Below are 26,539 nucleotides of genomic sequence, written 5' to 3' on the forward strand. Positions count from 1 at the left end.
GAGATTTGATGTCTCTGGCCTCATGTGCATGTATCTGCATGTAAATGCACACACATACACATAATTTAAAATAATAAAAACCATCTTGGCTGGAGAGGTGGATCGGTGGTTAAGAGCACTGGCTGCTCTTCCAGAGGTCCTGGTTCAGTTCCCAGCATCCACGTGGCAGCTCATAACTGTCTGTAACTACAGTTCCAGGGGATCCAACACCCTCATGCAGACATGAATGCAGACATAACACCAATGCACATAAAATTAAATTTAAAAAAAAACTTAAAAAGTGATCAAATCAAATTCCTCCACATCTTTTCATGGCTTGGCAATTTATTTCTTTTTAGCACTGAGTAATATTCCCTTGTTTAAGAGTACAGCAGTTTATTTATCCTTTCCCCTTCATTGAAGGACATCTTTGTTGCTTCCAACAAAGGAAGGCAGTTTGCATCAGAGATTTTAGATGTATTTTCAGTTCTCTTAGTAAATATGTGGTTGCTGGTTTGTCTAGTGGGAATATATTGAATTTTTTTTCCCTTGGGACACTGTTTTTCTGTGTAGCCTTGGCTGTCCTAGAACTGACTCTGTAGACCAGGCTGGCCTTGAACTCATAGAGATCCGTCTGCCTCTGCCTCCTACCACTACCAAGTTAGAATATGTTGAATTTTGTAAGAAAGTACCAAAAAATTTTTTTTGAAGTGTGTTTATTCTTGTTCAACTGTAGCTGAAGGTCCCTACATGTAGTAGAGGGAAGTAACCTATAGCTTTCTGTGGCTGTTCAGCCAAAGCATGGGGACTTGTCTTTGTTTTTTCTTGTACCGTAGCATTCTCTGTCTTATGTTAAAAGATGAAAAACTGACTTAAAGATTGAATGCTTAAAGACTGTGTAGGGTGTGCCAAGAAAGTTCCTGTGATTGCCAAGGGTGTGTATTTTCTCCACAGGGACTAAGTAAATAGACTCTTACCACGTGACCTTACCCCCTGTGCCTATTTATTCATCTAGGATATCCAGATAACTTCCTAACCCCACAGGAGTGCCAGGAAAATGAATACTTGTAAATCATAATATTTAACATTCATATGACTTCTGCCCAAAGCATTTTGCTTAATAATTTAATCTGCTCACTATTCCACTGAGACAGATCGTAGTTGATTCTCTTGCTGATACTGTGAAAAGCATAAAGTGGCAGAGGGACTAGTTTAGGGCACACAACAGGTCAGACAAAGTGACAAGAATTGTACCATAATTTGACTGTTTGCCTTAAGGTCAACCCTTTGATTCTTCAGTAGCAGCTTAGAACATTAGTGCTTTTGGTGATTTGGGTTTCATCTACCTTCTTAAACTTAGTCATGTGTAATCAAAGCCAGTATGGGTATTAAGCTTTTTATAAACCTGCTTGCTGCTGATTTTTTTTAAAAGATTTATTTTTAAAGCTGTGTTTGTGTGTCTGTGTATGAATATGTGCACATGACTTCGTGTGCCTAAGGAGGCCAGTGACATTGGATCACTCTGGAGCTGGAGCTCTATATAGCAGGTTGTGAGCCTCCTGACTTGGATGTCGGGAACAGTACAGGCTCTTAATCATTGAGCTATCTCTCTAGACCTACTGTAGATCTTTAAAGCACTTTTATTTTCCAGTGCCTAATACTATACCCCAAACATCTCACTAAATAGAATTTGTCCCAGTACTAGCTTTGACCAAGGGCTTTGTAATCTCAATGATCTATATACAATTTTTTTTTAATGTGTTTTGCCTTCATGTATGTCTGTGCACCATGTTTGTGCAGGTGATCATTATATTTAAGAAGAAATCACAGACATAATGGATTGCAAGTTGAAGACAGGTTTGTGTACATTATTTTGGTCTGGGTGAAAAGTAAGAGATCTTTTATATAATCTCTGAGGGAGAAATGTGGGTCAAAATAGGTTTCCTATCACCCAAAAGTACCTGTGTTATGCAAGGAGTATGCTATAGCTCCTTGTGTAGAGTGTTCCTCTGACTTACCAAGCAGAACTGGAGTAAGAATTCCAGCTTTGGGCACAATAAAAGCTTTACCATTAAATGCTGCAGACATTAAATGAATTAAGCTCCTTTTAGAATTGAGATAAGAGTGGAAATTTGCTTCATGAAAATGCAATGAATCCACATAATCTTCTCTACTAGCAGAAATGTTTGATGTTTTAAACAAATAAATTTCCCTTGTAGACAATGCCAAGGCGCTCTAGTAAGTATTGACTACCTCTGCCTTGTGCTTCTTTGTTCTTCTAGTCCTTATCAGAGTAGATCTAAAATAGGGATTTGTACTTTAGTTACTTAGAATTTTATGTTTAAGTATATCTGAGTGTGCGCATGTGTGTGTAGGTGCCTAGGGAGGCAAGAAGAGGGCATTGGATTCCCTGGAGTTAGAATTACAAGTGGTCATGAGCTGCTTGATATAGGTTCTAGGAAGAGAACGCAGGTCCTCTGAAAGAGAAGCAAATGCTCTTAACTGCTGAGCCATCCCCTCTAGCCCCAGTACTTTATTTTATTCTAGAGAGAGAAATGATAATAGTTTTGTATATTCCTAATATAAAGTCACTATAGTTGGTATATTTACATGGTGACATTGTTTGGCATGTGATACATATTTTGGATTAGCCAGATTTTATGTATATGGAGTTTCATGTCTATGTCTATAGCTTAGATTATTTGACATTCTCTGTGTGTGTGCACGCGTGCATTGCCAGTGGTATCAGATTGGAAGACATTTACTACAGAGTGTATAATGAGTCCTACATAAACTAGGTTATTAAAATGCAGACAGTTTGGAATTGTGGTTGAATAGTCTTTGGACTATTGCTAGTTGTATGTCTTTGAATTATTTCAAAGCCCAATTTCCCTATTTACAAAATAATAGTACTTCATGGGATTATTATAAAGATTAAGAGGTAATCATGCAAAGCTCTTTGTACATTATATAAAACATGCAGCAATTTAATAAATGATTTTGTTTTTATGCCTTTATTACTGTTTGGTTAAAGAAGCATTTTAGTGGCTATAAGTTATGTTTATAGGGAATTATTTGTTGATTTTGTTTGTTTGATTTTGGTTTTTCGAGAAAAGGTTTCTTTGTGTAGTGCAGGCTGTCATGAAACTCGCTCTATAGACCAGGCTGGCCTCGAACTCAGAGATCCACCTGCCTCTGCCTCTGAGGTGCTGGGATTAAAGGTGTGCCACCACCACCCAGCTTATTTGTTGAATTTTAATTGAATTGATTAGTCACTAAAGTGGGGGGCAATAGGAATTTGCTAGTATTGATGGAGAATATAGAAATAAACCAACATTGAGCATCTGTTACATGTTAAGCTTTGTTCTAGATTTACCTAGTACTTATGATTGCCACAAGCTATAAAGGGCTATTTAAGTTCCAATTAATTAACCCCTTCTCTCCATGCCATCTGCCACCTTGGCTTGAACCTAGGACCTAATAAAATAGTTTAATTCATTTTATTAGATAAGAAAGTCCAGGAAAGTATCTCCTATATTTTTATTGAATGAGAAATAAACTTGTATTTCCTAGTTTGAGGTTTTGAATGAGGCTTAGGCAGGCTAAGTGTGTGCTCTGTCACTCAAGCTCTTGTATTTGTGGAGCCCAGAAGAAACTTTGGGAGTCAGGGATTGAATTTAGGGCCTTTAGGCTTGGTAAGCAAACCCTTGAGTCATTTTTCATGCCTGGCCCCACTGTGGCTTTTTTTATATGATTATCTGATTTCCCTAAAATTCTGTTCTATACACCATCTCCTTGTCACTGGTGTGGGCTGAGGTACGAACCAGCCCACTCTAGTGCCCTTGAGGGATATGGAGTTTTGTGTTGAAGCTTCAGCAGAATGCTGGCCTCTGTAGTGTGTAATCCTCTAGGCTTTACTTTACTACTGCTACTGACTGGTCAGTGTTTTATAGAACTTTTTCTGAAGTGTTTCATAAACCTTTAGTCTCTCTCTCTCTCTCTGTCTCTCTCTGTCTCTCTCTCTCTGTCTCTCTCTCTCTGTCTCTCTCTCTCTCTCTCTCTCCCCCCTCCCCCTTGTGATTGCTTAGCAAATGAACAGTAGAAATAATGAAGAATATTTAACCTGGCATACTGGTTTTCAGCCCTTGTTCCATAAGCTGCCCTTAAACACTTACCAGGAAAGATGAGTGTGATAAAACCTCAGCTCAGTTTCACTCTAATTATCTTTACTTTTATCTTTCACATGCAGGAATTGCATGTAAAATTTTAATCTGAGAAAATGGCTTCACCATTCTTTTTCCCTGTAGTTTAAAGTCTAGTAGTTAAACCTGTCATAGGAGGGTTAGGGCCTCCTCTGCTATGAGCTGGTTGACGATGCTGAGAGCGTGCAATTGATTGGATCCGACAGCATGATCTGAAGGTCTGGTGTCGTGGGTGTGGATAGCTCAGCAGTGGAGCACACACGTAGCAAAGCCCCTAGTTCAGTCCTGGTTCCAAGAAATGAAACATAAAGATCTGATGTCAAGACTTGAATATAGTTTTTTCAATGAAAGAAAAAGAAACCTGGGAAAGATTTTGGGTATTAGTCACTTCAGAAGTGACCACTGCTTATCTCTGCCCTGGATTTGATGTATTTGCTTTGGGTAATGGGAGCAGGTACAGTGTGCTCCGATTCTGAAAGAATCCTGTTGCTGCGAGACTGCTGTTCTGCACTGGAGTTATTCTCTTTATGCCTTACGTGGTTGGCACAGAGACCATCATCTGTTTATTGGTATCCTTGGAATCATGTGACCTGGTGAACAGATGGGCCAGGTGAAACCTTGACTTTGCAGGTCTTATCCCCTAAACCCAACCATCCATTTGTTACATGTGATTAAACTATCACTAACAAGGGTAATTTCACATGCTTATTGGCAAATGTGGTTAGCAGGATGTGACATGACGAAGCACTGTCTTCCTCCTCTGTGTGCCATCTCCCTGAGGCCTCAAACTCCCTGCTCGCCCCCACCATGCCCTTGCCCAGGCTTGCCTTCCAGCTCACCTGCTCCAGATGGGCGGCACAGTGGGAGGACACTGGCAAAGGCAGATGTGTTTGTTTTCCGGAGACAAAATGTTGTGCTGCTGCAGATGGCAGTGCCTTGGAGCAAATGGCAGCCTTTGACACTACTGCCACACAGCCTGGGCATCTTGACAGACAGAGCTGGCTGACTCTCGGTGATGGGGAAATGGAGGAAAAACAAAATTGAAGATGTTAATCAATTCCTGGACTTTTGGTGCAAGTAGCAGTGTTCTGCTGGGAGGGAGCAGTTTTCCTCCCCTCCCAGATGTCTCAGTCAGCTAGTTGGTGGATTTTCACTGTGGGCCAAGAGATCTATGTGTTTGTTACTTTACCTTCTAGAATCAATAGGACAGACTAAAAACTAAACAGGCTACATCTAAACAGGTATTCATTTGTACTGCAAAACATATGTATATCCCAGGTCACATCAGTCTCCTAGGATTGGGGATGGCTCATGTCTGCCCCATTGGAGATACTCCTGTTCTATTTTTAGCGGCCATTTTGATTATCCAAAGGCCCAGGGACAGGTGTGCCTTGAAGTTGAGGTACCTTAATTAATATGACAACACTGTGCTTATACTGTTTTTCACCAGGGTAAAAATTCTGACAGCTGTCCTTTTAAGTAGTTTGCTTATTCAGTCATTAGGGTTTGACTAAGTCCATTAAGAAAACAAAGAGTGGTTGTTGAATCATTATACCTACTGGCTCCTAAGGAAAAGAAAATGGCTTCAGAAGATCCTTCTTTGAAGCTACTGGCTTTATCTGAAAACCTTTTTTCCCCTTCTTAAAAAAATTATGTGGTGTTTTTCCCAGCCCCAGTGCTGATAGAGTTAGGATTCTGCAGGTGTAAAGTCCTCCCCCTCCCCTTCCCCATCTCTCCAGGGGGTTGTATGTGAGAAGGTGTTGCTTTCTCACTCAGAGAGCATATATGTGCTACCCTGTTGGATGCCTGCTGTGAGCAGAGAGAACCCCTGTTCTTGTTGTATGGAATAAGCCTATTGGATGGCTGGAATTGTACAATCCCATAATGCTAACTTTTCACCTAAACTGTCTTTCCTAAGCACAATGGAGGTGAAATAATATATGTAATTGGTTTAAGTTTGTATTATTTTGAAACTTATGTCTTTAAAAATTATGTGGTTTCCTATCAAGGTTTGGTTCAAGGCTAGAGCAGCAGGATGCTGCTGTGTTTCTTATACACTTTGAAAGACCAATGTACTCTACCTTTACAATTGCTTTAACCAGTGCCCCAGTTTGGGTAGGCATGGCTGTGGACAAGCCCTAACGCTCAGACAGAAACACACATAAGCCCAGGCATCTTGGTGACCCTTTTATCTTTGTAGGAGCACACACACAATGTTATGAATTTAAGAACTGGTCCCCCAAACCCTTTTTAAACTCTGACAGAAAGTGCACAGTGTGTACAGTGAGGAAGGCTTTGCAGCAGAGGAGGAATTGACTGCTTTATAATGTGGGAAGTGCTTACATGTAAGTCTGTTACATTCATTAAGCTACACATGTATGTTTTATGTATTTTTACATATGCTATTCATAAAAAGGTCTAATTTATAAAAAGACAAAGGCTAAAAGAACAAGGAAGCATAATATTTTTAAGTTAAAAATGAGAAAAAGCAGTGTAATAAATATAATTCACAGGACTGGAAAGAAGAAAAGGAAGGGGAAGGTTATGGTTTCTGTGTGCTAATTGCCTGGTGTTTTCATTTGTTAGGGAGCTGAGGACCAAACTTAGGGCCTTGTGCTTGCCAGGCAAATTCTCACCACCGAGCTAAATCCCAACCCAAGTATAATAATCTGAATAACTGAAATGTTCTACCAGACTCAGGCCCATCCCTTTCTGAAGCCTTTAATGGGGGTGGCTTAGAGCCAAGGTGTTCTTTAATTGCCGATAGTTATTCACGCTGCAGCTCTCCAGCCTGCACTGGCTTTGGGGCTGAGGAAGCAAGTGCAAGGTGCAGTGTGTCCCTTCAGATAGGAAAACGAAGAAGTAGAAAGTCAGTTGTACTGCAGAGTGAACGTGCTAAGGTATATGTGTGTCTGGGAACAGACTTAACCTGTGCTTTGAAAGACAAGAGATGCAACAAAAGGGAAAACTAGAAACAGACCAGGATGTGTGAGAGCATGTTAGTGTTCACAGATGTTCAGGGCAGCAACAGATAGTTCTTTGATCCACTTATTCCTCATTTTATCTGTTTTGAGTGATAGGGTACAGTATAAAAATTAGGGTATTATTGATTTTTTTAAAATGTAAATAGATGACATATTCTATTGTATATAAAATCTATAGTTTGGTAAGTAAGGCTGAGAGTTTTAAAGAGTTTTGTTGTTGTTGTTGTTTTTCAAGACAGGGTTTCTCTGTGTAACAGCCCTTGGTGTCCTGGAACTCACTCTGTAGACCAGGCTGTCCTGGAGCTCAGAGATCTGCCTGCCTTTGCCTCCCGAGTGCTGAGATTAAAGGCATGCACCACCACAGCCCAACTAGAGGGATCTTAAGAGATTGAAACATGAGAGGTAGCCCATGTTATCATAAAAGCAATGGGCCAGGTCTAGCAGGATAGCTCAATGGTTAATGAGGACACAGGTTTTAGCACCTATATCACAGCTCACAACCATCTGTAACTCCAGTTCCAGTGGATTCAACTCCCTCTTCTGGCCTCCTTGGGCACCAGGAATGCATCTGGTATACATCCATACATGCTATGGAGACGAATATTCTGTACACACAAAATAAAAATAAATAAATCCTGAAAACAAAACAAAACCAAAAATCAGTGGTCTTTCTGAAAACCTTTTGGCTAAAGAGGAGGTTTACACAATCAGATCAGATTTTGTTAGATCATTGTCTGCTCTTTGGTGGAGTATTTGAGGAAAGAATTGAGGGAATGGGGAGACTTAAGAGCTCACATAGCCACTGTGGCTGTAGGAATAACTTACATTGGATATGAGGTGTTAATAAGGAACGCTGTTCTCACAGAAGGGTTCCTAAATATTCTATTTTTCCTTGAGAATTCATTGTTACTCTTTATGTACACTATTGATATCTAAAACATCTACAATTGTATATATTCTAAATATTCCCTCCCAGAAGACCATAGTGTTTATTAACTTGGAGATGAATTTATTGTATTCAGCATTCCTAGTTATTCATGGATATGCTCAGTATAGACATTTAATATGTAACCTGTGTTATGTGTGTCAATAGCAAAGTATGGCTTCTGCATGAGTTTTAGGAACTCACTTGAATGCACATGGAGCCCTACCTTTGTCCTAGAAACTACCAGCTCAAGAGAAAGGATCTAAGCGGCCTGGTTGCAAATGTGGTGTTGATTTTGCCATTGCAGGGTCAGCAATTTTATTTTGATGTTATTTGGAAGAAAGCAGTATTTTTGATTAGCAAGTAAAATTGATGTAGAAAACAAATACTGTGTTAACTAGTTGGTATAATAAGGCATCTGTGCCATGTTGCATTTCAACTCATTAAATTTCTCAACTTCTAATTACAGTAAGGTTACAGCTTTTAACAGAATCAACCAAACTTGAGCTTAGCAGTGGCTTTAGAGAAATAAAATTAAGGGGCTGGGGAGATGGCTCAGTGGTTAAGAACACTGTTCTTCCAGAGGACCCAGGTTCAATTCCCAGTACCCACATGGCAGCTCACAACTGTCTGTAACTCCAGTTCCAGGGGATCCAGCACCTTCATATGGACATATATACAGGCAAAAAGGAAGGAGGGAAGAAAAGAGAAAGAGAAACAAAATTAATAGCATTTTGGCATTTTTGTGGGATTCACTTAAACATTGAAATGACATGCTACTTCTCCTCCCCCCCCCCCCCCTTGGCTCCTACAATTCAGATTTGTTTAGTACTTGCTATTTACTCCTAGGAACTCTAACACAGGTAAGCACTGTGATTCATCATGACTCTGTTAGACAAGTGGGTTGAGCATTTGAGGCTCTAAGTGGAGCAATATACTTTCAAAGAAAATGACCTAAGGCCGTGAGAAGAAATAGCACAAATACGGTTGGATGGTTGGACATAGCTCATTTAGGGTTTCTGAAAGTCCAGTGGTTATTTCATTTGTAGCATATTGCCTCTTTCGTTCTCAGTATAGTATGAACATTTATAGACATTAATTGTTACTAGAGAGTAAATCTAGGGCCTCATACATCTAGGGAAGTTTTGAATCACTGAGCTACATCCCTAGCAAATATTTAGTGATTATGTCTTCTTGGTTTGAGGCTTTTGTGTTTTGTTTTGTCTTTCAAAACAGGGTTTCTCTGTGTAGCCCTGGCTGTCCTAGAACTCACTCTGTAGACCAGGCTGTCCTTGAACTCAGAGATCCACCTGCCTCTGCCTCCTGGGTGCTAGGACTGAAGGTAGGCATACACCACCGCCGCCTGGCTGATGAGTTTTAAGATGTTATTTTTTATTATTTTATGTGTATGAGTGCTTGATCTGTATATATTATGTATGTGTGCCACATGCATACCTGATCCCAGTGGAGGTCAGAAGTGGGTGTCAGATCCCATGTAACTGGAATTACAGATGATTGTGAACCGCTGTGTGGGTGCTGAGAATTGAACGTGGGTCTTCTGCAGGAACAAGTGTTCTTAACTGTGTCATCTCTCCAGCCCCAAATTTATTTTATTTTAAATGGTTTTTAGACTTACTATTTCATTTAATGTGTATGAGTGTTTTGCCTGCATGTGTATCTGTATACCACATGTGTGCCTGGTTCCTGAAGAGGTCAGAAGAGCCTCCCCTGGATCCCCTGGAACTGAAGTTATGGACAGTTGTGAGCCACCATGTGCATTTTGGGAATCAAACCCAGACCCTCTGCAAGAGTAACAACTGCTCTTAACCACTGAGCCATCTCTCCAGTCAAAATTTATAATTTTTAGTTATATGGGGGCAGGTACAGGGGAAGTACAAGTACTCTTGGAGGCCAGAGATATCGGATCCCCTGGAGTTACAAGCAGTTTTAAGTAGTTATGGGTGCTGGGAACTGACCTCGTGTCCTTTTTTTTTTGAGAAAGAGTCCCTCTGTAGCCCTGGTTTTGTATCTGCCTCCTGAGTTCTAGGATTGCTGGGATTAAAGGTCATGTGCCACAACACCCAACACAATATGCACTCTTAATCACTGAGCCATCTCTCCAGTCCCGTGTTTTCTTTAATGTATGTGTGTATATGCTCATGTGTGTACATGTGGATAGAGGCCTGAAGACACTGCATTTCTTCCTCAGTGCTGTTTGTCTTGTTTTGCTTTTAAAGATAGGATCTTACTTGAACTTAGCAGATTCAGCTAACCTGACTGGCCATCAAGTCCTAAGATCCTCCTGTCTCTGCCTCCTTAGCAGCAACATTACAGGTGCATGCTGCCATGCCTGGCCTTTTTATGTGTGCTGGAGATGGAATTTGACTGCACCACCTCCCCAGCCTGTGGGTTTTAATTTTTGAAATAAAGTCAGAGTATAGTCAAGGCTGGGAATTTGGAATCCTCCTGCAGAGGCTTCCTGAGTGATGCCACAGCGGATAAGTTTATTTATGAAACGTAGAGTTAATATTCTAACTAGTTTAAACTTGTAGGGTTTTGTTTTTTTTCCTATTTGTCCACAGGACTAAGGATGAAGAAGGAAACTACCTTCAAATTCCAACTCTCTACTTTCCTTTAGCCAGTCGATAACAGGAGCTCGACTTTCCTAAGTTCTTTCTTGTGTCTCTTTGTCTTTGCTAATATTATCCCCAGAATATGCCTGTTTCCCATGGCTGGCTCTTCACTGCTAGTTAAACTCAGTTTAGCATTTATCAGAGAAATTTTCTCTGCACCCTTTACCCCATTCCCTCACATGAATGTCACCCTCAACTTCTTTGTGCTGTCATAGCAACCTACATATACTTCTGCCATGTCCCGTTGTGACTATTTCCTTCAGTCTTCCACATGTGAGAACGTGTAGGTGTTGGTGTGAGTAAACCCTCCTCACTGGCTGCCTCTTCTCAGTCTTACTGACTTTGACTGTACCCTGTCTTCTCTTTCCAGCACTACTTTCCCCCTTAAAGGAAAGTCTTAACTCTTTGTTGCATTTTCTGTTCCTCTTGTTACTCAGTCTTACCAGTTGGCCTTCTAAATATATCTCACATTCCACACTTACGCCATCCCCTTCTGCCACAGTTTAACCCTCACTGTCTTCCATCTAGACTATTCATCATACTAGTAACACATATTAATAACTGTTCTAAAATGGTAAGTTTTCACCATCTCCTCTGGTTGCATACTGCTCACATTCCTCCTTTCTTTTAAGAAAGGATCTTACAAAGCTTAGACTGGCCATAAATGCAGTGTTTATGAAGGTGCCTTGAACTTCAACACACACACACACACACATACACACACACACGCGCGCGCGCCAACTTCCATCTCCCAAGTGCTGGGATTACAGGCATGTGCCAGCACACCTGGTTTAGCCTGAGCTAGGGATCAGGTGAGACTGGTTGAGTATATGCCAATTTCCTAATTATCCTGTCTTGTAACTCCAAGGAACTTCTACAGGATTTGATTAAAGATTTTATAAACTGTTTCTATGCTTAAATAGAAGAGATTGAATCTATGCATGGTTTTGTTTTTTGTTTTTGGTGTTTTGCGAAAGGGTTTCTCTGTGTAGTTTTGGTGCCTGTCCTGGATCTCGCTCTGTAGACCAGGTTGGCCTCGAACTCACAGAGATCCACCTGGTTCTGCCTCCCTAGTGCTGGGATTAAAGGCGTGCGCCACCACCAGCAGGCCATGTTACTTTGTTTTTTTGAGACAGGGTTTCTCTGTGTAGCCCTGGCTGTCCTGGAACTCATCCAGGCTGGCCTTGAACTTGGATAGCCACCTGCCTCTGCCTCCCAAGCGCTGCGATTAAAGGTGTGCGCCACTACCTCCCGGCTGTACATGGTTTTCTTAAAAAGGAGTATTTTTGTCTAGGTGTGGTGGATCATGCCTGTAATTTTAGTACTTGGAGGTCTGAGGCAGGAGAATTGCCATGAGTTCAAGGCAAACATGGGTTACTTAGTGAGACCTTTGTCTTATCGAAATGATTCTGTATCACTTAGGAATAGAGGCCATAATATTTTAGATCAAGTAAACGTATTTAATCACAATAATTGGAAATTGCTAATTTTAAAATGTTTGAGATGAATTTTATTTTAAATGTGAAAATCTGTAATTAGGGCCAGCAGGTAGAGACACTTGCTGCCATACCTGAGTTTGGTTTCTGGAACCCAAATGGTAGTAAGAGAGAACTAGATTCCTGCAGGTGTCCACATGTACACTCTAGCACTCATGAACACACAAATATTTTTTAATCTGTTATTAAAGTAGCAGAATTAGAATTCTAAAATTATACTCTGAAACCACCCAAAGGTGGTAAATTCCGTTGGTTATTGAAAACAAGTTCCTGAGTCAATTCAGAGCATTAGTGTAGGAGAATAATTGGTCCAGTTTACTTAGTAATAAAGATGCAAATGGATATTGACAGAGCAGTTAGGGGGTTGGTGTCACAACTATTTATTGAAAAACTCCTACAGATACTTGGTAGCTTTAGACCTTTCAGAAGAATTACAGCTGTAACATTAAACCTGTTCTCTTAAGGCCTAAAATATTATTGATCACAATTGGATGTGATAAGTGAAATACAGAACAATAGGAACTAGTATAAAAAAGTAAAGGATGTTTGTGTGTGAAATTTACAGCTGTTTATTGAATCATACATTTACACTAATTTCCATTTTTGTGGAGGCAGAATGGTTTCCTGAGAAAGCACACAAGACTTGTAGTTGGGAAGCCTGAATTCTGGTCCTGTGTCTGTTGCTAAGGATCCATGTGGATCACAGTCTTCTCTTTGAACAATGGGCCCATGTGTAAAGGGAATGCTGGGTAAGCTCATTGAGCTCATAGATTCTCCAAACATACAAACTGCATTTTTATGAGATGTCTTAGGATAAAAGATAGAACCTTGGCAGTCTGCTGGACTAAGAGGAACAGGCTTGGGGCAGAGGAATAGATCAGTGCTAAAGCATGTGTTTAGTATGCACAGGGCCCTGGGTTTGATTCCCACCCACCCCCAAAAGTGGCCACAGTATTCTTTTCAAGATATATTGTCTGTTTATATGTTTAGAAATCCATTGATTAAAATGCTCACCTCATTTATCCCATGGTGATTTAGTATCTACTTCCACATTACTGACCCACCAGGCGTGGAAGTATGCTTCCCACACTGCATAGGATTCCAAGGTGCAACATGGCCCCAAAGAAACTGCACTTTTCTTCAAGGCCCCTCAGTCCTAGTGATGTCGTCCCATTCAATTAGAGGTGGCAAAGGCTGGCCTGGCTCCAAAAGAAGACTGTCAATTCCTTTCCCTTTCTGTGTCCACGCTCGGCAGGATGCTTCCTCACGCCCACCTCTCTCCCCCTTGCTGTGACTTTGGCTTCCGCCAGATGTCACACCGCTGCTTGTCACCGCCCAGACTCTCATCATCGCTGATTTGTTGTTTTGGTGTATTTGTAACAACTGTTCTCTTTAGCTGTAAAATTTATGGAATTTCACGCACTTCTTAAACACCAGAGTGTTCCTTTTTCATAATAAGGAAACAGACGAGGAATTGTATGCACAAAAGTTCGATTTAAGCAAAGTTTCTGTGTGTGTTGTATGCTCCCCACTCCCAAATGTACAGGTCACAAGTGGAACTGAGCTTAGTTCTGTGGGTCTCAGGGGCACAGATAAGATAATGCATCTTGATCTCAGGAGGAAGTACATAAGAGATATACTTTATGGGTAATGCCCCAGTTAATGTTATCCCTTTGGTAACCATAAAAAGGTAGATAATTTTATTCTCTGTGACAGCATCTTCTTGATCTTTGTATTATCTCGTCAAATCTGGTAGCACAGTTAGAGCCTAAAAATGAGCAGGTGAGAGTAGCTAGGTTTTGATATTACCGTGTATCGGGCATTGCACTGAGTCCTTCACATGTATTTATTTAAACCCCAGGAAATCTTAAGTGGCTTGGAACTCTCCACTTAGTAAATAAGCTTAATGTGTACTTTTTAAGAGAGGGAAAATATATCTGTCTGACCCCTCACAGACTAATAAGAGACAATTTTTTAACTTGGCATGGGGACACATGTCTATGATCCCAATACTAGAGATATGAGACAGAATGTTTACAGCAAATTCAAGGCCAGTTTAATCCACATAGTGAGTTCCAGGCCAGCCAGGGCTGTATAAAGACCATGTTTCCACCTGCCTCCCAAAAAGAGAAAGGCAAAATTTTACAATACCTTGTTCTAGAGGCTAAAAGTTATTTTTAAGTTCCTGGTTGGTTTATTTGAAATCTTTTTCTTTGTATGTCATACACAACTTAAATCTAAGCATGTTGGTGTTCGTAAACCACTGGTGGTGATCATCAAGCTGTTGTTAGGGAGTGAGTGCCTTACTACGTGCTGAGTTCTTCTCCTAGATGGACAGTTGAGTATTTGTGTTGGTTGAAATATATATATATATATATATATATATATATATATATATATATATATATATATATATATATACTCAGTCTCAGCCTTTGCTGTAGAAGATGTCTAGGGATCTAACACAGTCTCCACTGGCAGACCTCCTAACCTTGTCTTACGTCTTAGATAGAATAGAGGTTACTTTGTAAAGGACAGGACTTTTGGTCCTGTCATTGGTGTTTGTACTACCCAGTAGTTAGGCCGATTCTTCCATTTAGTAGGCATTTAGTTTAGTATGTGATACTGTGCATAGGAAATATGGGAACTGATGAAAAAGTACATAGGCTAGAAAGTGATGCTTAATGCTGAGGATAATAGCTACATCTGCAAGAGGCATTATGAAAATACTAAATATGTGTTGACTTAGTTTCCAAATGTGGATATATATTTTTTCTGAGGGACCTAGGGTAGACTGACCTTGAAGTAAAATAATATTTTTAAGTGTCTAATATGATTGCTTTCAACCATGCAAGTCTGTTAATCTTTGGGCACAGGTAAACAATCCTAGGAAGGAGACACTAGGAAACTCCCCCACCCTCTTTTTTTTTTTTTTTTTTTTTTCTCTTTTCGTTTTTTGAGACAGGGTTTCTCTGTGTAGCCTAGCTGTCCTAGAACTCTATAGACCAGGCTGGCCTCATACTCAGAGATCTGCTTGCTGCTGCCTCCTGGGTACTGGGATTAAAGGCGTGCAGCATTATACCCAGCTGATACTAGGAAACTTTTCATTTACTACTTGCTCCCATGTTCCAGACAGTGTGCTAGTTACTTGTAATAAACATCCCTCTGTATCTTTTTATAAAGACACATACCTGTGTCAGGAGTAGTTGGACTTCCAATTACTTATACTTTTTATTTCATAGATTGTTTTAAAAAACAATCACTTATTAAGCCTATATTGTACTTTAGCTATTTACCGTGAATGTGCATTATTTCTGACCCTTCACTACAGCCTTTTTGTACTTGGCATTATCCCATATTTCAGTTGAGAATTCTAAAATTAAAACAGGTTAAGTACTTTTTCTAAAGTAACACATATGCTAATAGAATCAGAATTCAAGCTCAGGTCCAGCCCTTTGTTCCATGGCCTGTTTCTTCCTGAATTGTTTGTCTGTGGTATTAGTTCCCTTTTTATTTGGGACTTAATGTCTAACTTGCCTCCTAAACTGTTTTCTCCTTAGCAACTCGTGTCTGGAGGGAGATTGAAAAGAGAAGCAACAAATCCACTTTTTTATGGAGATGTAGGCATTTAATTTAAACTTGAACCACTTCTCAGAAATGGGGCCTGTTGGGGCTAGAGAGATGGCTCAGTAGTTAAGAGCATTTACTGTTTTTCCAGAGGGCCTGGTTCAACTCCCAGCACCACATGGCAACTCGCACTGTCCATAACTCCAGTTCCAATGGATCCAGTACCTCCTCTGACCTCTGAAGACTCCTATACACACATGGTGCATGTACATACACTCAGGCACACACAGATATACTTAAAATAAATATTCTTTAAAAGAAAGAAGTAGGGCCTATCACATCCTTGCCTTGGTTTAGTAGTTTTCTTAATATTTTCTTGTAATATTAAACATTAACCACATATATGTAAAATGTTCGAGATGTTCTCTTGTATGATTATTAATGTTCACTCATTTAACAAATGTTTATTGAATATATGGTGTATACCTGTACATCATTGAAGAAGACAGACATACTCCTGCCTTCATAGAGTTTATAATATATAAAGTATTTGTGAATAGGTGAATTGTATCTTTTATATACTGTTTCCCCCAGTCACAGCACAGGAAGTCACAGTTGTGTAAGCTGTTAGAATAGAACAGAATTGTAGGAACCTATGCTATTAACTTTCCTTGTAGAACTGCTTAGAATAGCACAAAAATGAATTGATCTCATTCCAGCAAACAATGACAGCATTTAAAAATTTATGTGAAACTTAAAGACAAAACAAAACAAAACCTAGCGTAAGTCAAAGGTCTTTGATAGAGCATTGTCAGAATTTCTGAAACTGCAAGTTGTTACACAGATGTATTGACTTAATTAGTCTAGATAACACCACTTATTTATGCTTAAGCATCTCACACATGCAAAAGTCGGTAATTCGAAGTCACACAATATTTGTGAGTTATCTATCTTCTATATCACGAGTTGTAGTTTCTGACTACCAACTTCACTGTATATAAGATGCTTAAGCATAAATAAATTATATTATGTAGATCAAGTAAGCACCACAGTTGCTTCTGGACTTGTGTTTACATGGGGTATTGTGTAAAATCTTATAATAATGGCTGTTGAGTGATGTGAATTGTTCTGAAACATGATTTAATCTCATACTATGGGAAGAGCTTCATTAAATAGAACATACCTGGAATCTACTGCTTGAGCCCTCTTTGAGAGTCTGGATGGATTCCTAATACACCATGCAACTTGGCAAAATTGTTTTGGTTAACCATGCAGTGGGTGTTTTGGGAGGACTGAGTTATACACTCAAAAAAAAAGATTAAACTTACTTTGTGATGGGTAAGAAACTGTATCATGAATTCTCTTATGGGAGAATGCTCATTAAAGACACTAGGCTAGTCTTTTTCTCCTCCTCCCTAATCCTCCTGATTTTAACTATAAGAACATCATGAGATTTAGCCAGGCGATGGTGTTGTACAACGTGGGAGGCCAGAGGCAGGCAGATCTCTATGAGTTCGAGGCCACCATGGTCTACAGAGGAGTTCCAGGACAGCCAGGGTTACACAGAGAAACCCCTGTCTCAAAAAACAAAAACATCACAATATTCTGTGTCTTGTCAGATTTTGCAGTACTGTTTCACAATTTTAAAAAATTCTATTAACTATATATATTTTTATCTTTAGCTAATTTAAGCAGAGCTTTTGTTGTTGTTTAAAGAGTGATTTATTAAAATGTTAGACTGTAGCTAACACACTAGAAATTTAGATCATCTAGGGCTTTTCCTATATTGTTTTTCTCTTGCCTTAGAAGATAGACAGGGATAACAGTAATCACCTTAATTTTGCACATAAGTAAACAAGCTCAGCTGGGCGGTGGTGGCACACTTAATCCCAGCACTCGGGAAGCAGAGCCAGATGGATCTCTGTGAGTTCAAGGCCAGCCTGGGCTACAGAGTGAGATCCAGGAAAGGCGCCAAAACGATACAGAGAAACCTTGTGTCAAAAAAAAAAACAAAAACAAAAACAAAACAAAACAAAGTAAAACAAGAAAGAAAATGAGCTCAGGGCCCACTGAGGTGGCTCGGCTGGTGAGAGCCTCCGTTCCCATGACCCACATGGTGAGAGAGAATCACTGTTTCAGAGTTGTCCTCTGAAGCCACATGTGAGCCATGACATGTGCAGGCAGGTACACGTGCGCACACACACTCACACACACACACACACACACACACACACACACACGTAAGCATAATAAAAGAAAACAGACACTCATAGCATTTAACATTTAAGCCTCTTGCCTATGGTTGGGCTCACTGAGAAGGTAGTACCAAGCACAGTTCCAGAGTACAGCACACTTCATTGGAAATTGATAGGCCAGCCATTATTTTCCCAGAAGTCCTGACTACTGATGGCTAATTCTTATTCCTGTGAGCTGTCTACTGTTTTATTCCAAGGATAGGTACCTGTTTGGAGGTTGGAGCTCCTATCATTTTCAAGGGACATTAGAACTCTTCCTGCTCAGTAGCACAGCTGGGTTAGCAGGATTCCAATAGGTATATTCATGTACTCTAACGTGAGTTTTTTCAAGCTACCAAATGCCTGCATTGGTCAGTGTGCAAAGAATATGCAGTGTCCGTGGTGATATATTGTGTACCTTAATACAATTTACCTGAAGATCAGAGGACAGAACAAGCCACTAGAGTAAACATAGAGGCCAGGCAATGGTGGCACACCCCTTTAATCCTAGCACTCGGGAGGCAGAGATCCTCCTGGATCTCTATGAGTTCAAAGCCACCCTGGACTACGTGAGATTAACTCGGTCTAGGAGAGAAAACAGGGCCAGGCAGTGGTGGCACACATGCCATTAATCCCAGGAGGTGATGGCTGGGCAAAGAAGGTACATAAGGCTGAGGAGACAGGAACTAAAGGCTTTTTTTCAGCTGAAGCCCTTTCAGCTGGAGCTTTTCAGACTGAGAAGTCCTAGAGGTAAGACGTGGCAGTGGCTTGTTCCTTTGTCTCTCCGACCTTTCAGCCTTCACCCCAATACCTGGCTCTGGGTTTTTTATTAAAAGACCTATTAGAATTCCTGTTATAAGTGTCTCTTTTGAAGCCATTGGCTGTTCCAACTTCATATTCCATGGTAAGATGTCTCATTTAATTGAACATTAGTGTACATGAAGGGATAGGCACAAACCACGGGCAAGGCTTACGTGCTACCCACTGAAGCAGATACAAGAAATATAAAAATAAACAAAAAAGCCCACAAATGGGATTCCCAGCACTGGTGCCTGGGGCATAGGCAGACTCAATTTAACATGGCAAATGCCCCCAGCCAATATAGGAAAAGTAATTATCTGGAAATGGGCAGCAGTGTAGGCGTAGTCAGGGTTCACTGTACTAATTTGTGGTGTTAGACTTACAGGTAATATGAAGAACGAATATTTATTAAATGCAAGTTACAGCCAACTTTTTATTTGTGTCATTGATGAAAAGTAGGTTTTTTTATCCATCTCTCTTTTGGTTTTTCAAGACAGGGTTTCTCTGTGTGGTTCTGGAGCCTGTCCTGGAGGCACCACTGCCCGGCGCTGATACTATTTCTTCTTTCCATTCACAAATGGAGTCAAGGGCTTGGTGCTTCCTTGAGGGAAGGCCCAGCGATTTTATCCATCTTCAAGGAGTCTTGTTCTATTAGGAAGGGGTTGGGCTGGTGGGATGGCTCAGTGGGAAAAGCTGCATGCCACCAAGCATGATAACCTGAGTTCAGTCCCAGGACCCACATGGTGGAGGGAGAAAGCCAACCCCCCAGAGCTGTCCTCTGACCTCCACAGATACACAAACATGAGAAGCAAGTGGAGTTTTCCAAAAAGAAAAGGGAAATGTAGGACATGTATACACACATACAATAAATAAATGTAGTTTAAAAAGAAAAACATTAGCCATTCATTTAGCTCTTCAGCTCTGGGGCAGCTTTTTGTCATCATGGTCTGCTCTTACTTTTTTTCTTGAGTTGAAAAGTACTGATTGCCTGGTGGTGACGACACATGCCTTTAATACCAGCCCTGGAGGGGTGGGGGGTGGGGGTGAGGGAGGCAGAGGCAGGCAGATCTCTGTGAGTTTGAGGCCAGCCTGGTCTACAGAGCGAGTTCCAGGACAGCCAGGGCTACAAAGAAACCCTGTCTTGGAAAATCAAGAGAAAAATGTAGTGATTTTAACTTAAATATTTGTTAAACCTCTATCCTTCCTTTCTCCCCTCTCAGTAATTATAGAGCATATATTATATTGTTTGATATTAGGCTAATATCTAGCCTGAACTAGTTTTGGGGTAGGATTTTTGGGATGTGTCAGGTATTTGGGGTTTTTGTTGCTGTTGTTGAGATATGACTCACTGTGTTGCCCAGGCTGGCCCCAGTCCTAAACTCCAGGGCTCATTAGTTTGCTTATTTTGTTTTTTGGGTTTTGTTTGTTTGTTTATTTTTAATATTTGTTTTCATTTTATTCATGTGCATTGTTGTTTTTACCTGCATGTGTGTCTGTATGAGGGTGTCGGATCCTCTGGAACTGAAATTCCAGACAGGTGTGAGCTGCCATGTGGGTGCTGAGAATTGAAGAACAGCCAGTGCTTTTTTTTTTTTTTTTTTTTTTTTTGAGACAGGCTTTCTTGTTCCTGTCCTGGATCTCGATCTGTAGACCAGGCTGGCCTCGAACTCACAGAGATCCGCCTGGCTCTGCTGGGATTAAAGGCATGCGCCACAACCCACTGAGCCATCTCTCCAGCCCTAGTTTCCTTATTTTAAATGACGTAATTGGACCCAGCTCTCTAGCCTGATGCATAATTGTGTTTGTTGGGTTTTGTTGATGTGTGAAACAGGGTCTCACTATGTAGCTTTGACTGACCTGGAACTCCCAGAGGTCTGCCTGTCTTTGCCTCCCAAGTGCTGGGGTTTAAGGTGTGCACCATTATTCTGTGTTCTTGGTTTCAACAGTAAAGAATGACCCAAGAACATTTAAGCCTTTGAAGTGCTTTTGTATCAGGCCACCCCCCCCCTCCCCATGCGTGTGTGAGAGTGTGTGTGGACAACTGGTGGGAGTCGGGTTCTAGGGGTCACACTCAGATCATCAGGCTGGGCTGTCAGTCCCCTCACCTGGTGAGCCATCTTGACGGCCCATGTCAGGTTCTTTTCCACAGGCTTTAAATAGAAACCAGAAAGCCTTCCTTTACCTCTGACCGTGCTAGAAGTTCTCCAGGCGGATGTGAATGTTTACTTCCACTGTATTTAGCCAGTTGCTGCTAATCGTTGTTACTTGTCAGGAGCCAGACGCTCCTGTGTGCGCTGTTGGCGCTCTGCTCTGCTCAGCACTTTGCTGTCTCTCCTTTGCAGACCCCATACCATGTGAACCTCCTCCTGGCTGGCTACGATGAGCACGAAGGGCCAGCACTGTACTACATGGACTACCTGGCAGCCTTGGCCAAGGCTCCTTTTGCAGCTCATGGCTACGGTGCCTTCCTGACTCTCAGTATCCTTGACCGATACTACACACCAAGTAAGTGCTAGCAGTCTAGGGGGAGAGCAGTAGCAGAGCCCTGCCGTAGCTGCTTCCCAGTCTTGTCAAAGCTTGGAGTTGGCTGACTGCATCCTAGAGAGAGGCTGGCTCCTCTCTGGAAGCTGATGTCTCTCTCTTGTGGGTCAGTACAGTCTTCCAAAACTTTATTGATAGAAGTCTGACTACCAGGACTGGAGAGATGGCTCAGCAGTTAAGAGCACTGGCTGCTCTTCCAGAGGACCCAGGTTCAATTCCCAGCACCCACATGGCAGCTCACAACTGTCTGTAATTCCAGTTACCATGGCAAAACACAAATATTAAAAAATTTTAAAAAGTCTTCCTACCAACCAAAATAAGCTGCTCCTGTCTTTCAGCTGGGTTTTGCCTTGTGTAAAAGGGGTACTGGAGTGAGCATCATCATGACTAGAGCATTTTCATTCAGTTCTTAACTTGTCTGACATTTATTCTCTCTGCCTAGGTGATTATAGACATCTCATAGTCAGTGAGCAAGTAAACCAAACAGTTTATGTACATGTTTGGAACTTACAAGGATGAACAGGTCCTACCATGATAGCTGAGGACTTCTTTGTTTAAAACCATCAAAGCTCTTGAAGACCACTCCCTCCTGCAAAAGAAATCCTTTCTTTCCCTGTCCTGTCAGCTGGATGAAGCTTGAGATGAGCAATGCTTTTGTGCTAAGTCTATCCTCTGACCCACTCCCAGGCTCAGCTCTAGCCACTCTGAACAGTGGGGACCTGAAATTCCTAGCGAATTCTCACAGGCCAGAGGTGCAGCACAGCTGAGTACTTCTCTCCTTACGCTCCGTTCTGCACTGCAGCGTCTTAACAGTTGGCAGATTCTTTTCCTTCAGCTCCTGCCCTCTCACTCAACCTTAGCCATGCTAGAGCTCCAGGCCACATCCTGAAAAGAATTAGCCTGGCCTCCTGGTGACTGTCTCTTGATTTTGCATCTGTCAGTAATACAGCTGACTCCCCCACCAAAATAACCACCAGCCACCCTTGAAGCCTAATGCATAATGTGTCATCCCGGTTTGCCACGCCTACCAACAATCCCTTTGGACCCTGTTCAGAAGAGTCTCAGGCCATCCTCTTAACTGTCTTCCCATTGTTCTGCTGAGACCCAGCTGGGAGCTGGAGGATGGCGCTCTGGCCTTGTTCTCCCTTTCCCTGATTTGCAGCTGGCAAGGCAGATGGAATTGATTTAAGCCCTGGACTACAGGGACTGGTGAGAGTGAGCTATGAAAAAGAGGGGAAGGCTGCTGGACTCTTAGAGGCGGGCCCAGGCCAGGGGAGACAGAATTCCGTCATGCTTCCCCTTCTCTGAGGCTGAAAATCAATTTGTAATGGCTCAGGGCGGTGGGAGCCCTCCTCTGCATATGGAGTAACTTTGTTGCAAGGTAGAAGTCTGAGTGTGTTTGCTTTTCCAATTGTGTGGCACTCAGACCCGGGGAAGTTTGAAACTTAATCACAAGCTGTTAAGAGCTGGAAGCAGGGCAGCCTGAATTCAGTGTTTGGCCTCTGTTCTCTTTCAGCTATCTCACGTGAGAGGGCAGTGGAGCTTCTTAGGAAATGTCTGGATGAGGTGAGTGCTCCCAGGGGTCCTGAAGGAATGTTTAGTCTCGGGTTGAAGTACCATTCCTGTTCTTGGTTGCTTTTTCCTGCTCTTTGCCAGACGGTATAATAAATACCCAGATGTGAAGTTGCTCCCAGTGATGGAGGTTGATGTGGTTAATGGGCTTGTTTTTCTCTCGTGGGTCACCTCCTCGTCAGTGTCAGTTTTACTGATTTAATTCTTTTCCTTTCTGGTTAATCCAGATTAGTGGTTCTCAAAGTTCACTGTGTATCATCCGGGGGGAACTTCCTTATCCCTGATAGACCTCAGCACCCACTTCTAAACCATTTATAGGGAGGTAGAGGCTGAGTCTCTTGTGTTAACTGGCAACCAAGTGATTTTTTTTTTTTAAATGGTTTTTCGAGACAGGGTTTCTCTGTATAACAGCTCTGGTTATCCTGGAACTTGATCTGTAGACCAGGCTGGCCTCAAACTCAGAGAGATCCACCTGCCTCAGCCTCCCAAGTGCTGGGATTAAAGATGTGTGCTAGCACACCTGGCTAGGCAACCAGGTGATTTTAATACAGGTGATATTAGGCCCTGCGGTAAGAGACAGTGCCCTGGACTCTGTACACCTACTGTGCCACCTTTAAAGTCTACTTCCTTAACAGTGCATTCAGGGGACCGTAGAGAGCACCTGGGAAGTTTGGGATCAGAAGTGGAAAGAAATCTTTGTTTTGGGAGTCCAAGAGCCCAAACTCTACTCAGAGTAAGAGTGTAAGGATCTAGGATGAGGTGGCCCAAAGTAGCCTCTTCAGCCTCTTCCTTCTTCTGTTTTTCTTGTGACCTAAGAAGGAACTTGAACGGATTGTCCAGTAGGAGGACAGAGCGGGTGAGAGCCTTGGCAGCACCGTCGGTCTCTGCTGCCTCTTGGACGACCCTGTCCCTTTTAGACCACTGTGCCCCATCCCTCTTCCTCTGTGCAAACCTCCTTTGCGCGAGAGCCACTGAGAATCAGCTTGGGGGTTCTTGGCCAGTCAGCTGATAGACAGTATTACCCACCAATATTCTAAGGGGGGCTGGCCAGGAAGGAGGCACCGTACTATCGGGTGCTCTTGAGATTTATTTCCCTAGGATCTTAAAAAAACCAGGACCAGGCATGGTGGTACTGCCTTTAATCTGAGTGCTAGGGAAGCAGGGGTGAGTGGGTGAATCCTGTGAGCTAGAGGCCAGCTTAGTGTACACAGCAAGTATCAGGCTAATCAAGGCTACGAAATGAGACCTTGTCTTTAAACAAAATTTTCCTAAGGAAAACATTTGCTTATTGTCGCCTTTTCTTGAAGTTTGACCTTGATTCTAGACATGAGCCATCAGCCAGAAAGAACTGTGGAAATGGAATGGGCTGTTGTTACCCAGTCCTCATGGGCAACATGAAGAGAGAGGAGGAGGAGGGAGGGAGGTCAGAAGCCTGAGAAGATCATTTCCCAGCACCTGAGGGAATAGGTGGAGAGCCTGGGTCTTCTCTGGAGGCTGTTGGGGAGGTTTCAGCAAGGGCAGCCACAGTTGTGACGACTTCCAAGCCATGCTGCTTACTAGTCACCTCGTGACACTGTCTGCTCCCATGTGTGCAGACTGTTCCTTGAACAGCCTTAACTTGGACTGCAAGAGACGGGCATGGCTTGTTCCAGGAATGTTCTCCATTCTCCAGGAATCATCCCCACCCCCTCTGCAGCTGCACACACAAACCCTCGAGTAAATGACTAGCATAAACTGTTGGAACCTAGGATGTCCTTTTCGGGTCAGAGTCTCTTCTTAGACCTTGCTACCTTACTACCTGGAGACTTTTTAAGAGGCAAGTGTGTTCCTATAGACGGATTGGTAGCAGACTGTGGGGATAAACGTTGGATTGCCTCGTGTACGGGCTGACTTGAACAGAGGCAGGCTCCCAGCTCCATTTCCCAGGTCATGGTCACTACTTTCCAGTCAGCCTCCAGCTACTGTATAGACATTCTTTAGTGACATAGCACTAGCTGCCCAGTTCCACAGAAGGAGAGGTTTGACACTCAACCTTTTAGCTTAGAACAGAACCTGCCACATACTTAGTATTCGGTAAATGTTTGCTCACTGATTTCCTTCATATCTCTGCAGCTCCAGAAGCGCTTCATCTTGAATCTGCCTACCTTCAGCGTTCGGGTCATTGACAAAAATGGCATCCATAACCTGGAGAACATCTCCTTTACTAAGAAGGGCTCCTAACGTCTCATCCTTCCTCCCACTCATCAGGGGACTTTTTTGATAGGCTCCTTGATTTTTTTTTTCTACACTTTTGGCGTGCACTCTTGATAGATGGTTAATCAAAATAAAGCTGAAGATAACTAAATTGAGCTTTCTGGTTTTGGTCTGTTTAGCTAACGTCTCGTAGAAAGGAACCAGCCGTAAGGAGGGTCATCATCTTGTCAGGATGCTCCTTCCTGTCCCTCTCCCTCTGGTAATGATCTGAGTGTCTCTGCCAGCTCAAAGCCCACACTGTCTGTCTTCCCCTCCAGCTTCTTCCAGCTCGCTCTTTCGATTTCTGCTTGTTATGTCTTGTTCTCTCAAAAGCACTGCATCTCTTTGCCTTTGAGCTTAAATCTTTTGTTGGCTGGACATGGTGGTGCATGCCGGTAGTTCCAGCACTTGGAAGTCAGAGGCAGGAGAATCTTTGTGAGTTTGAGGCCAACCTGGTCTATATAGTGAGTTCCAAGACAGCCAGGCTATGTGGAGAGACCTTGTCTCAAAAACAAACAAACAAAAAAAAAAAAAAAAAAAAAAAATCTGTTGTGTGTTTTGTTTTGAAATACATGTATGCAATGTAGGGGACAGAGGACAACCTTGGGTGTTGTTCTTGGGAACACAGTGTGTGCCTCGCACCAACATGCTCATGTTTGGTTTTATGGATTCTGAGGATCAAACTCGGGTACTCATACTTATGAGTACCAGCTGAACTATGTCCCCAGCTCTTAAATCTTTTTCAGTTGATTAATGTACTTGGGAAATACGTCAACAGTGGAAAAACAGCAAGAAATTATTCCTCCTGTTATATCTGATCACTTTCTCAGATAACATTTCAGCTACTAATTTCTTACATGTTTCTTTGTTTGAGACAGGATCTCATGTAGCCCGGGCTGGTCTTGAACTCTCTGTAGCTAAGGATGACCTTCAACACTTTGTCCTTCTTTCTCCACTTTCCAAGAACTCGTGGGTACAGCCTGCTTCACTATGCCCCTTTGTACTTTGGGTGTTGGCGAGGGCGATACAGGGATGGAACCCAGGTGCTTGTACTGGTAGGCAAGTGCTCCGTCCTCAGTCCTTTTTAGTTTTTGTTTTGTGACAAGGTCTTGCTAATTTGCCTAAGCTGCTCTTGAACCAGCTGTAACTCAGGCTGGCCTTGAACTTATGAACTTCCTGCCTCAGCCTCACTAAGTAGCTAGGATTATGTGTTTTTACCATCAGGCCCAGCTAGCTTGCTTGCTTCCGTGCTTTTTATTGTATTTATTTTTCATGTATGGGTGTATGCCTGCATGCATGTCTGTGTGCCATCTCTGAGCCTAGTGTCCGAAAAGGGCGTTGGCTCCCCTGGGACTGGAGTGTACAGACGGTTC

The 26,539-nt window shown here is 42.1% G+C and overlaps 1 protein-coding gene across 1 annotated transcript in view; it reads left to right on the forward strand.

The window, feature by feature from the left end:
• Psmb2 (proteasome 20S subunit beta 2) overlaps window positions 1-25,278 on the forward strand; it is a 35,465-nt gene extending 10,187 nt beyond the window's left edge. The window contains exons 4-6 of the mRNA XM_059254972.1: window positions 21,164-21,326; window positions 22,879-22,928; window positions 25,047-25,278. Of these exons, the coding sequence (XP_059110955.1) occupies window positions 21,164-21,326; window positions 22,879-22,928; window positions 25,047-25,154 (321 nt within the window). The 3' untranslated portion in view covers window positions 25,155-25,278. The remainder of the gene's footprint in view (window positions 1-21,163; window positions 21,327-22,878; window positions 22,929-25,046) is intronic.
• Window positions 25,279-26,539: the final 1,261 nt, after the last annotated feature.

Source organism: Peromyscus eremicus, chromosome 2, assembly GCF_949786415.1.
Source record: "Peromyscus eremicus chromosome 2, PerEre_H2_v1, whole genome shotgun sequence".
NCBI lineage: Eukaryota > Metazoa > Chordata > Mammalia > Rodentia > Cricetidae > Peromyscus > Peromyscus eremicus.